Source organism: Saccopteryx bilineata, chromosome 7 (assembly GCF_036850765.1).
Source record: "Saccopteryx bilineata isolate mSacBil1 chromosome 7, mSacBil1_pri_phased_curated, whole genome shotgun sequence".
Taxonomy (NCBI): Eukaryota; Metazoa; Chordata; class Mammalia; order Chiroptera; family Emballonuridae; genus Saccopteryx; species Saccopteryx bilineata.
Window position 1 is genome coordinate 97,711,095 of NC_089496.1, and position 12,411 is coordinate 97,723,505.

Genomic DNA, 12,411 nt, shown 5'->3' on the forward strand with positions numbered 1-12,411 from the left:
ATACTTTAAAAAGAATGATTATGTAAGTTCATATTCATTATAGAATTTAAAAAAATTTTTTCTATTGATTTGAGAAAGAGAGGAAGGGGGAGGGAGAGAGAGAGAGAGAGGCATTAACTTGTTTCACTTGGTTGTTAACACATAATTGTGTATTCATTGATCACTTCTCATACACACCCTGACTGGGAGTGAACCCACAACCTCTGGCTGGCTTGCCTGGTCAGTGCTTTACCCACTGAGCCACCTGGAAATTTTTGGAAAAGAAAGAAAAGCCAAAATGAAGAAAGATCTCATGGTTTACATTTTGGTGTTGAATATTTATTCTACTTTCTGTGGGTTAAATGTATGGTTTTTATATATCCTTATATTTTTCTGTTGTTTTTTTTTGTTTGTTTTTTTTTCTGTATTCTTCTGAAGCTAGAAACGGGGAGAGACAGTCAGACAAGACTCCTGCGTGCGCCCGACCAGGATCCACCTGGCACGCCCACCAGGGGGCGACGCTCTGCCCCTCCGGGGTGTTGCTCTGTTGCAACCAGAGCCACTCTGGCGCCTGGGGCAGAGGCCAAGGAGCCATCCCCAACGCCTGGGCCATCTTTGCTCCAATGGAGCCTCGGCTGCCGGAGGGGAAGAGAGAGACAGAGAGGAAGGAGAGGGGGAGGGGTGGAGAAGCAGATAGGTGCTTCTCCTGTGTGCCCTGGCCAGGAATTGAACCCGGGACTTCTGCTTGCCAGGCCGACGCTCCACCACTGAGCCAACTGGCCAAGGCCATATTTTTCTATTTTAATAAAAAATGAAATCATACTGAATATGCTATTTGGAAACTTGATTTTCCTTACACTATAAAATGTAAATATATTTCCCTGTGGTTACATAGTATACATCCTTATATATGCATCATTCCATACTTTTATTGTTGGACACTAAAGTTTCCAATTTTTATAAGAAATAATGCTGTGAACATACTTTCAGATAAATAGCTGTGTACAGCTTTTAATGTAAGGTAAATTTTTTAATCAAACAGTTTTTTGAGAAAACCTAGTTCCATATTTTTTCTTCCTCCAGAAAAGAGGTTTTTTCTTGACTTTAAGTCTTTGACTTAAGTATTTTTGATCACATACTCTTTTTCAGGCATTGTAGAAGGTGTTGGCGATTCAGTAATGAGCAAAACAGATGTACCTCCACCCCCCATAGCACCCAACTTGAAGGTTAAGATGTGGGAATGTGTGCCAAGCATAATTAGTAGCTGCTGAATAGATGTTTTTTTGAATATTCCGATCTGTTTTAGGTATTGACTGTGTAGGTCAACCTTCATCATTTATGTATTTAGAAATTGTATCCTATAAAGGTTTATTTTAGATGTTTTTATATAGCTCTTTTTTTCTTATTATAGTTGGTGGGCCAGTTTATTGCTAGAGCTGTTGGAGATGGAATTTTATGTAATACCTATATTGATAGTTACAAAGGAACTGTAGATTGTGTACAGGCTAGGTAAGTAAATTAATTTTCCTACTTAGAATTTCAAAAGGGGACAATTCCACCGGATTCTATTTAATGACACATGAATTAATCAGACATTATGGACATCTGTTTGTCATTTGTTTGTATTCTCCACTGTTAAAACAAAATTGAGAGATTGTTGGCCTGATATAATAGGAAGAGAACAGTACTATAATGTAAAAGATCTGGATTTTAGCTAAACCATCATCATGTTACACCACTATCCTCTGGGCCTCCGTTTCCTTATTATAAAATAAAAAGATTGAACTGAGCGTGTTCTGTAAGATCCCTTTAGGTAAACTACCTGGAAACTTAGATTTGGGCATAACCATGTGCTCGGTTTTCTTAGGTATAGATGTTAATTTTCTAGGACTACTTCAGGTCATAGTGGAATGGTTGCTCTGGTGGGAATGCATGGATCTAAGTAAAAGTTTTATGTGAAATGTTCCTTCTCAGTGTGGATCACTTATTTTGTAATAACGTTAGATTTTTGTTCACTGGGAAATGGCAATAAGAAGAGTGTGAGAATGTTAACATGAGAAGCAACTTGTTTTGCTCCAAACTTTTTATTTAGGAAAATAGTTTCTAAAAAGACTTTTGAATATTATGGTTTTTGTTTTCAAACTTTATTCATAATTTGGTCAACCTGAAGCATGTTCAAACAAAAATTAATTAACTAATCATTTTTGTAGAGCTGCCCTCGACAAGGCTACTGTGCTCCTGAGTATGTCTAAAGGTGGAAAGCGCAAAGATAGTGTGTGGGGCTCTGGAGGTGGGCAGAAGTCTGTCAATCACCTTGTTAAAGAGGTAACTATTGGTTATTTAATTTATTATCTATGTATTTCTCTAGAGAAATAAGCTGCCCTCTAGCTGGTATTTTTGTGGACAAAATTAAGTTCCGTCTTATAGATACAAATGGAACATTGAATAATCTTTTTATATTTGGCTTCATACCCTTTCACCATAAATTATACAATAATTATATAGTTATTAAATTTGTATGGTTTCCCTGACTTAAAAATGAGACTGTGTTATTAAGGAAACTGTGAACCTCAAAGGAATGCATGAAGTCATTTTCTTATATTGGTACAGTATTTAAAAATTTTCAAATACTGCCTGACCAGGCGATGGCGCAGTGAATAGAGCATCGGACTGGGACGCAGAGGACCCAGATTCGAAACCCCGAGGCTCACCAGCTTATGCCCAAAGTCGCTGGCTTGAGCAAGGAGTTACTCGGTCTCCTGTAGCCCCCTGGTCAAGGCACATATGAGAAGCAATCAACAAACAACTAAAATGCCGCAACGAAGAATTGATGCTTCTCATCTCTCTCCCTTCCTGCTGCCTTATGTATCCCTGTGTCTGACTCTTCTCTCTCTGTTTCTGTTAAAAAAAAATAAAATTCAAATACTGTTGAAATAAGACTTTCTGTTTTGTAGTTATTCAATAAATATTCATTTTTATGTGAGGACTTGAAACTGTATAGTCCCAGATTGTAAATTATGAACACGAGTAGATCAGTGATGGATGGAGAGTGATGCATTATTATAAGGAGGTTCACTGTATGCAAACATTAAAAGAAAAAGTAATTAATTTATTACATTAAAATGCAGGATTCATTCTCTGGATTTTTTTATGGCAATAAAATGATGTTCTATATCAGGATAGCAAAAACTTTTAAAAATTTTATTTGTTGATTTTTAAGAAAATTAGAAGATTTTAGATCATGAACTTCTGATTTTAGAGTATAATCTCTTTTTTTTTTTTTTTTTTTTTTTTGAGAGTGGGGTGGAAGAGGAAGAGAAAGGGTAAGGGAGAGAGAGAAGCATCAACTCATTGTTCCACTTTAATTGTGTCATGATTACTTATCATATGTACCCTGACTGGGGGTTGAGCTTGTGCCCTCGGGATCGAGTCATCCAGTGACCCTAGGCTTGAGCTGGTGACCCCGGATCGAACTAGTGACTGTGGCATGGCATCCAGGACCAATACTCCATTCACTGCACCACTGGCCAGGGCTAGAATATAGTTTTTGTGATTATAGTTTTGATACTCAGTAAATTTCTTAATGATAGGTATAGCTATATGAATGTTAAGGAACTTAAAATGTAGTTAGAGCTATGACCATTTTTGCTTTTATGTAAGATAGATGAGTTGGTGCTAATAATATCATGGTTGCAATATGGGTTTTTTTAAATTAAAAAGTTATTAGAACAATTACAGTATAAAAACAATCAAGATACCTGGGCAGTTTGACAAGAAAGGGAAATAAAAGGCACCTGGATTGTAAAGGAAGTAAAATTATCTCTGGTCTTAGCTGATGTGATCTGTTTAAGGAAAACCAAATGAATCCCCCCCCCCCACACACACACACAGCCAAAAGCCAAGCTATTAACTAATAAAACGAATTCAGCATGGTAGCAAGGTACAAGATCAGTATACAAAATTCAGTTTTATTTCTGCACATTAACAATTGATTTGGAATGAAATTAAGAAAACAGTTACATTTACAATAGCATAAAAAGATTAAAATACTTTGGAATAAGTATTAATCAAAAGAAGTGCAAGTCTTATACACTGAAAACTGCAAAACATTGCTGAAAGAAACTAAAGAAGACCTAAATTAATAGATACCCATGTTTATGGATTAGCAGCCTTAATATTGTTAAGATGGTAATACAGATGGGTAATATATCCCCAATTTAGGATGGTTTGATTGAATGATTTTTTTTTTTTTAAGCCAGAAACTGGGAGGCAGTCAGACAGACTCCCGCATGCGCCCGACCGGGATCCACCTGGCATGCCCACCAGGGGGCGATGCTCTGCCCATCTTGGGGCGCTGCTCTGCTGCAATCAGAGCCATTCTAGCGCCTGAGGCAGAGGCCACAGAGCCATCCTCAGCGCCGGGGCAAACTTTGCTCCAATGGAGCCTTGGCTGCAGGAGGGGAAGAGAGAGACCCAGAGGAAGGAGGGGGGCGGGGTGGAGAAGCAGATGGGCACTTCTCCTGTGTGCCCTGGCCGGGAATCGAACCCGGGACTCCTGCACGCCAGGCCAATGCTCTACCACTGAGCCAACCGGCCAGGGCCTGATTGAATGAGTTTTTTACTTTATGATGATGTGAAAGTTATACACATTCAGTGGAAACTGTACTTTGAATTTTGATCTTTTTCTGGGCTGGTGATATATGTGGTATGATACTTTGTGATGCAGGGCAGCAGAAGTGAGTTGATTTTGCCTAACTTGAACTTGTTCTGAGCATGGTTAAGGTAGGCTAGGCTAAGCTGTGATGTTTAGTAGGTTCACATTAAATGCATTTTCTACTTAAGATATTTTCAACTTAGTAAATAAAAATCTTAAAAAAAAAGATATTTTCAACTTATGATAGGGTTATTGCAACATAAGCCCGTTGTAATTTGAGAGATATCTGTACTCCCTGAAATTAATTATTTGGGCAACTCCCAAACTATTTTGTGATATGTGAATTACCTCAATAAAAAATGGTCAAGATAAAAATTGAAATAAAACTACCCAGTATTTGTTTGATATTTTGAGATTCATTTACTTTTACATGGAAGGATGAGTTGAGCAAAGAAGACTTAGAAATGTATACATGTGTTCCTAATTCATCATTCTCAAAAATTAATGGAACTTAATGGAAAATGTTTAAATACTTTAAGTTACATAGTAAAGTTTAGAAACAAAGTAATATAATTTACATGATAAATATTATAGAGTGAAAATGTTATTCAGATGACATGCTTTAGATATTTTTCTAAAGCATAGCAGGAATTATTAGGATGCATTTACTTTACCTTTTATGAAATATGTTGTAGACGTATGCAATATGAAGTAGAAGATACATGAGATTATTTATTCAGTCATCATCAATGAGCATCTACTAGGTGCAAAGGTGTTACAGGCAGTGTATAGGGAAAGACATTCCTAGTTGACATTCTCGTGCTGAAAAACTTTCCCCCTTCTCTCTGGGGCTATAGATCTTATTGTATAAATTTGAATAGGAAAAACAAAACTTGCCTCTAGCTATAACTGGAAGCTGAATTACTGACGAATGTTTTAGATAATGGGTTTCAAATCCTCAGTTGTAGAGAAAAGTATATGGCAATCTTTACCTTGCTAGTAAAGCCCTGATGTTTCTTTTTTCTTTTTCTTTTTGCTCTGAGTGTGACATTAAGGACATCTTGATGGAAGTGCGAGTTTGTGCTACTTTAAAAGTTCATTTTGAGACTTTCAGTTAGTGCCCTCTAGTGGTATTAAGATCCCTTGTTTCACAGGGAGCGTTGAAGTAGTATGGTCACAACTCAGGCCTACATTTTAAGTCGGCTGGTCAATCTCAGTGGTTATTAAGACTCAATGAAACACTTAATTTTCTTCATAATTATGAAACACTTAAAAATTGGGGATTTACTTTTTAAGTATGAAAAAATTCTATTATGATAGTGCCATGTCAAGTCTGTATGTTCTTAGACAGCTGTTTGTAACATATTTCATCATGTAGTTAGTAGTATATTGAGATGAGGGTAAATAAATCCTTTAACATAATTAATAAAAAGTTCTGATGCATCTCAATTCTTAAATTTAATAGATTGATATGCTGCTGAAAGAGTATTTACTCTCTGGAGACATATCTGAAGCTGAACATTGCCTTAAAGACCTGGAAGTACCTCATTTTCACCATGAGCTTGTATATGAAGTAAGATTGCTTTGATATTTCAAAAAGAATTATTGGTTTCCTTTTGCATTACAGGGTCAGTGCTGATTTTTATTTTTTTTTTACTTTTTTTTTTTTTTTTTTGTATTTTTCTGAAGCTGGAAATGGGGAGGCAGTCAGACAGACTCCTGCATGTGCCTGACTGGGATCCACCTGGCACGCCCACTAGGGGGCGATGCTCTGCCCATCCGGGGCGTTGCTCTGTTACAACCAGAGCCAGTCTAGCGCCTGAGGCAGAGGCCATGGAGCCATCCCCAGCGCCCAGGCCATCTTTGCTCCAATGGAGCCTTGGCTGCGGGAGGGAAAGAGAGAGACAGAGAGGAAGGAGGGGTGGAGGGGTGGAGAAGCAGATGGGCGCCTCTCCGGTGTGCCCTGGCCGGGAATCGAACCCAGGACTTCCGCACGCCAGGCCGACACTCTACCACTGAGCCAACCGGCCAGGGCCAGGGTCAGTGCTTCTTAATCACATCTTTTCTTTTTAAAATACGTTAATGAAGAAAGTTGTTTTTAAATTTTTGTAGTGATTTTAGTTATATATTAGAGAAAAGGGATCTGATACATTTTAGGAGCCATTTATTATATGAATTAATGACCAAAATACATTCATTCATTCATTCAATTTTTAGGCCATTGTAATGGTTTTGGAATCAACTGGAGAAAATACATTTAAGATGATTTTGGATTTATTAAAATCTCTTTGGAAATCTTCTACCATTACTCTAGACCAAATGAGAAGAGTAAGTATAACATTATTATGAACAATATTTAGACTTATACCTTAAATATATAATAGTTGAGTGAAAATATGAACTGTTAATGAAATTTCCCTTTAGGTATGTTTAGTAGTATGTCTATGGGTTTTTTGTTTTGTTTTTAATTGGCATTGTTGATCTCTTGCAGCCATTTCTTGGAAAGTAACACTTCAGTGGGTTTTTTAACCTTTATTTTTAAAAATGTGATTGTTCCTCAAGAGTTTTATTTTTAAGATATAAGTTCAATTTTATATCGAAAGAGAAACATGACTAACAAATTATACTTTAAAGTACTTAATTTATTCTTGTTTAAAATTGTATGCATTGCCATTAAAATGTTGGTGAGATTCTTACCTGCCTTTTATTTTTTAAAAATGTAAATGTACAGGTATGAGCAAAAGTAGATGTATAGTTTTGAGTGTGTGAAACATTTTTATATTTATTAATTACTGTATTTATTTGTATTATAACTGTAAACCTACTTTTGCATACCCCTATACGTATATAGAACAGTAGATAGGGAAGAAATGTGTCCAATATCTGATGTCGGCCTGAATATCTTTTGAAAGAACAGCTTTAAATAAAATGTGCTATAACAAATGTATCTAGTATCTGTGCTTTTCAAGTTTCAGACCTGATTTTAGTCTTAACTATATGAACATTTGGTTTTAAATATCGTTTGATGACAGTGATGTGTATAAGTTATATATTTGATATGGGCTAATAATACTTCTGTATACAATTTCATTGTTTTTAGGGTTATGAAAGAATTTATAATGAAATTCCAGACATTAATCTGGATGTCCCATATTCATACTCTGTGCTTGAGCGATTTGTAGAAGAATGTTTTCAGGCTGGAATAATTTCCAAACAACTCAGAGATCTTTGTCCTTCAAGGTACTTTATTTATTGCTCTCTTAATCTAAAATACTGGCTGAGGTGCTTGGGAAGGCTAAGCTAATTTTCTGTCATTCCAGTTCTGTCAGAAAAATAATACTATTTTTCCTGGAGCCGCTCAAGAGTGAAAGAAAAATCATCTATTTTGTGTTCCTGGAGGAACAAGGGCAAAGCCTATTTTGCCCTCTTGTGACTCTAAATTGGACTACTTCATACATAAGGCTACTGGAAAGAAATTAATTTTGTGGAGCAATTCTGTGTACCAGGCTTGATTCTATGTAGTTTAAATATTATTTCAGTGTAGATATCATACATAAGATGAGAAAATTGAGGGTTAGGGAGTTGTAATGTACTATTTCTGAGGTAGACTCCAATATGTGGGATAATTCCTGAACTCGACATTGTTTCCTCTTGCTCCGTCATAAAATGGAGAATTGGGGCTAATTGGATCTTACCTCACTAGAAAATGTATGTCAGATTCTTGGAGGTATTATATTTGTATTACTGGGATCTAACTCTTTAGTAATAGGTAACTTAATGTGGGTCTGTTTTATGTACATTTTAAGTTTTTACCATTTTTATCAAAAAAATTCTAAGCTTTGTGTATTTTTATTTAAGTGTGCTGTGAGGGTTAAATCTCAGAAAAATACTTCCTGGTAGTGTCTTTTGTTCTAGAAAGTAGAACCCATTAAGAGAGAAGAGAAAGATAATAGTGGTGGATACAGTTTAGTGGCTTTGATAAAAATGTTGAAAATGTAGATCTCTGTTTGGTGACAGCACCTTTTAGGTACTGATGTTCCCAGTGGTGAACGTCAGTACTGTTGTTCCCAGTGGTGTACATCAGTAAAATTGTCAACTTTGGCAAGACTTCTTGCTACTTACTGCTTTGTTCCCCACCTCGGTCTGTACCTTTATTAATTTATTATTTATTTTATTTCATTTTTTATTAACTGAGAGGGAGGCAAGGAGACAGACTCCCACATGTGACCTGACCAAGATCCACCTGGCAAGTCCCTTACAGGGCGATGCCCATTTGGAGCCACTACTCTGTTGCTTGGCAGCCGAGCTATTTCAGCACCTGAGGCAGGGCCATGGAGCCATCCTCAGCACCCAGGGCCAACTTGCTCAAACCACTGGAGCTGTGGATGTAGGAGGGGAAGAAAGGAGAGAGAGAGAGAGAGAGAGAGAATATGGGGGGAGGGGGAGGGAGAAGCAGATGGGCGCTTCTCCTGAGTGCCCTGACCAGGAATTGAACCTGGAACTTCCACCTGCGAAGTGGAGCTCTATTGCTGAGCCACCTGGCCAGGGCCAGGTCTAGGTCTGTGCCTTTTATCTTCACAAAAATATAGTTGGTTTCTTAGACTTAGTATGAAAAGGGGTCCACAGCTTAGTGTACTGTCTTCTAAAAAGGTTTAGCCCCTGTTCAAATGTTTCTTGTCATTTCTGTTGTGACTTTACTCTCAAGTATCATTTGAGGAGATATTTACATATTCCATACCATAGAACTTTGACTTTTTGTCCTCTCTCCCTTTGCTTATTTAGGTGAAGTGCTGCTCATTTGTGTGTGGTCTCAGATGCCTTTTTTTTTTTTTTTTTTTTTTACTTGTTCCTTTTTTTTTTCTTTTTCTCTGAAGCTGGAAACAGGGAGGCAGTCAGACAGACTCCTGCATGCGCCCGACCGGGATCCACCTGGCACGCCCACTAGGGGGCGATGCTTTGCCCATCCGGGGCGTCGTGACCAGAGCCACTCTATCTAGCGCCTAGGGCAGAGGCCACGGAGCCATCCCCAGCGCCCGGGCTGTCTTTTTGCTCCAATGGAGCCTTGGCTGAGGGAGGGGAAGAGAGAGACAGAGAGGAAGGAGGGGGGGTGGAGAAGCAGATGGGCGCTTCTCCTGTGTGCCCTGGCCGGGAATCGAACCCGGGACTCCTGCACGCCAGGCTGACGCTTTACCACTGAGCCAACCGGCCAGGGCTCAGATGCTTTTGCATGTTGGTCTAGGGTCGCAGAAAGTGCTAATTCTGCCCAAGCTCTGTTTTCCACTTACTGCTTTAGGCAGCTGGTCACCTATTTCTCCTGGGCTTTTGCTACAACATGTAACTAGAGTGTGGTTACAGTACAGAGCAAGGCCACTTGCATTTGAAATAACAGGAATCCCCAAATGGAACATACACTGGAATTAATTTGATTGATTTATTTTTCCATATTCAGGTTTTGGCTTTTCTACATCTGAAAAAAGATTAAAAAAATATTTTAAACATGGATATAATCTCAATAAAACTGAGGTGGGGGAGTAAAAAAAACAAACGGATATTTTGGTTCTGTAGCTCTAGTTTGCATAATTCTAGATTATATTTTTGTTTCTTATTTAGCTGTTTATCTTTTTTTTTTATTTAGACAGTTAAATGTAACAGGGTACCATTGGTCAACTATAGTACATAGATTTTGAGCAAACATCTCCACATCATTTGGACAGTCGATTATGTTGTATACCCATCTCCCAGTCAGGTCATCCTCGGTCACCTTATATTTGTTCCTTTTTATGTCCCTCCTCCTCCCCTGGCTGTTTCTTCAAATAATATTGATGACATAGAAGTAAATATTAAATTTGTAAATAGCAAACATGTCTTATTTATATTTTAAGGGTTTTTTACATGACTCCTTTTAAGAATTAACTTATTTCAGTAATTTAGCTATTTTTCAACCCAATATTGCTCAGATTAGCATTTCATTTGATATGCTATATCCTAGGATATATAGCAGGGAAAGTCATTTTCAGAAGATTTATAGGCATACTAACTTTTTTTTTTAAACAATAAAACCTTTAAAAATTTAATGAATAATCAGGAGATACCAAGTTTTAAGTTTTTAAAATTGACTGTAGTCAGAATTTGTATCTGTTTTCATGTTTATGTTCTTTGCATTACAGGGGCAGAAAACGTTTTGTAAGTGAAGGAGATGGAGGTCGTCTTAAACCAGAGAGCTACTGAATATAAGAACTCTTGCAGTGTTAGATGTTATAAAAATATATATCTGAATTGTAAGAGTTGTTAGCACAGTCTTTTTTTTTTTTTAAGCATTTGTTTTGGGTACAAGTCATTTTTGAAATTGTATAGACTTAAATTTAAGGGGAATTTTAAAGGAAGTGTTTTCTTTTTCTTTTATTTTTCTGATGGTATAAAGGAGGGACAGAAAAGTGGAATGTTCTCATAAGCTACCTTATAAGTGCCATGTTTATGACCTAATCATTCCAAGTTTTGCATTGATGTCAGACTGCTACTCCTTTCTTTCAAGGACAGTGTTTTTGTAGTAAAATCACTGGTTTATACAAAGCTTTATTTAGGGGGGAAAGCTAAGCTGCTCATACCCCACGTTGGCTGCTGCTGTTGAAATACTGTGCTTTGGGAGTAAAAAAAAAAGTTATTTCTCAAAGAATTTTAAGAAAATGAGTTAGTCATGAGACTTATCTTTCCAGGGAACATATTGGTTGGTTTTAAAGACTAGACAGTTAAGTCAAGGTTGGCTGGAACATCTATTTTTCTACAAAACTGGAAAAATGAAACCGGTTCTAGAAGAATGTATGACAAAATAAAACATGTGAAGCAGTGTTGATTCTTTATTGGGAGTACATTTATTTTAGGTTTTTTAAAAAAACTTATTTTGCAAGCAAATTTTAAATCATACAAGGGAGCATATTTAAACCTAATGAATTTAAAATTTGTTCCTTATAAACTTAAATCAAAAGTACAATAGTATATAATTTCTTTAAATATACTTGGGAAATGCATGCATACTTTTAAAAACTTTTATCAATAGCTTAATGAGATTTCATAAATATATTATCACCTGTCATCATAAGTTCTTTAAAAATATTCTTCAATGAGTTTTACATTTATTCAGTGTCTGAGAATATAGTAGCTGCCAATAAATAATTAAAGAATGATCACATTTCTAACCTCTTTTGCAAAGCCTTAATTACTCAGCAAAGCCTGAAGGGCTATGCTAATTTATACTGTAGTGTCTATTATTGATTGCAGCAAACCAACCAAGAATTATATTCAGAATTTACAAAGGTATTTTTAGGAATATACCTATTGAGGTTTCTAGTAGTCTTTTAGAACACTATAAGATGAATGTTCATATTTACCTCATGGATTCGTTTAAGTCCATATTCCCATTTTTAGAGTTTTGTGTTTAATACCTAGATGATAAAGGTTGCCAGTAATTAAGTCCTTAAAATCAATATAATTAAAAGCTCAAGTGAGGATTTCTTAAAAATGAAGTTTTTAAAAAACAGAGGTTTGTCCTGACTGGTAGGAATTGTTGGTCAGGCAAGATAGCCTTAAACATGACATGTCACACCAAATTCATAAAGAAAATGTTTTACAATTAGGTATTGTAAAAGTCCAGCGTGTGTCTGACCAGGCAGTGGCACAGTGGATAGAGCGTCGGACTGGGATGCAGAGAACCCAGGTTCGAGACCCCGAGGTCGCCAGCTTGAGCGCGGGCTCATCTGGTTTGAGCAAAGGCCCACCAGCTT

The 12,411-nt window shown here is 36.8% G+C and overlaps 1 protein-coding gene across 2 annotated transcripts in view; it reads left to right on the forward strand.

Moving 5' to 3' along the window:
- The window catches only part of PDCD4 (programmed cell death 4), a 29,138-nt gene extending 17,648 nt beyond the window's left edge, over positions 1 to 11,490 (forward strand). For both annotated transcript variants that reach the window (XM_066239102.1, XM_066239103.1), the window contains exons 7-12: positions 1,391 to 1,488; positions 2,190 to 2,304; positions 6,099 to 6,206; positions 6,851 to 6,961; positions 7,734 to 7,873; positions 10,801 to 11,490. In XM_066239102.1, coding sequence (XP_066095199.1) covers positions 1,391 to 1,488; positions 2,190 to 2,304; positions 6,099 to 6,206; positions 6,851 to 6,961; positions 7,734 to 7,873; positions 10,801 to 10,861 — 633 coding nt within the window. In that variant the 3' untranslated portion in view covers positions 10,862 to 11,490. The remainder of the gene's footprint in view (positions 1 to 1,390; positions 1,489 to 2,189; positions 2,305 to 6,098; positions 6,207 to 6,850; positions 6,962 to 7,733; positions 7,874 to 10,800) is intronic.
- Positions 11,491 to 12,411: the final 921 nt, after the last annotated feature.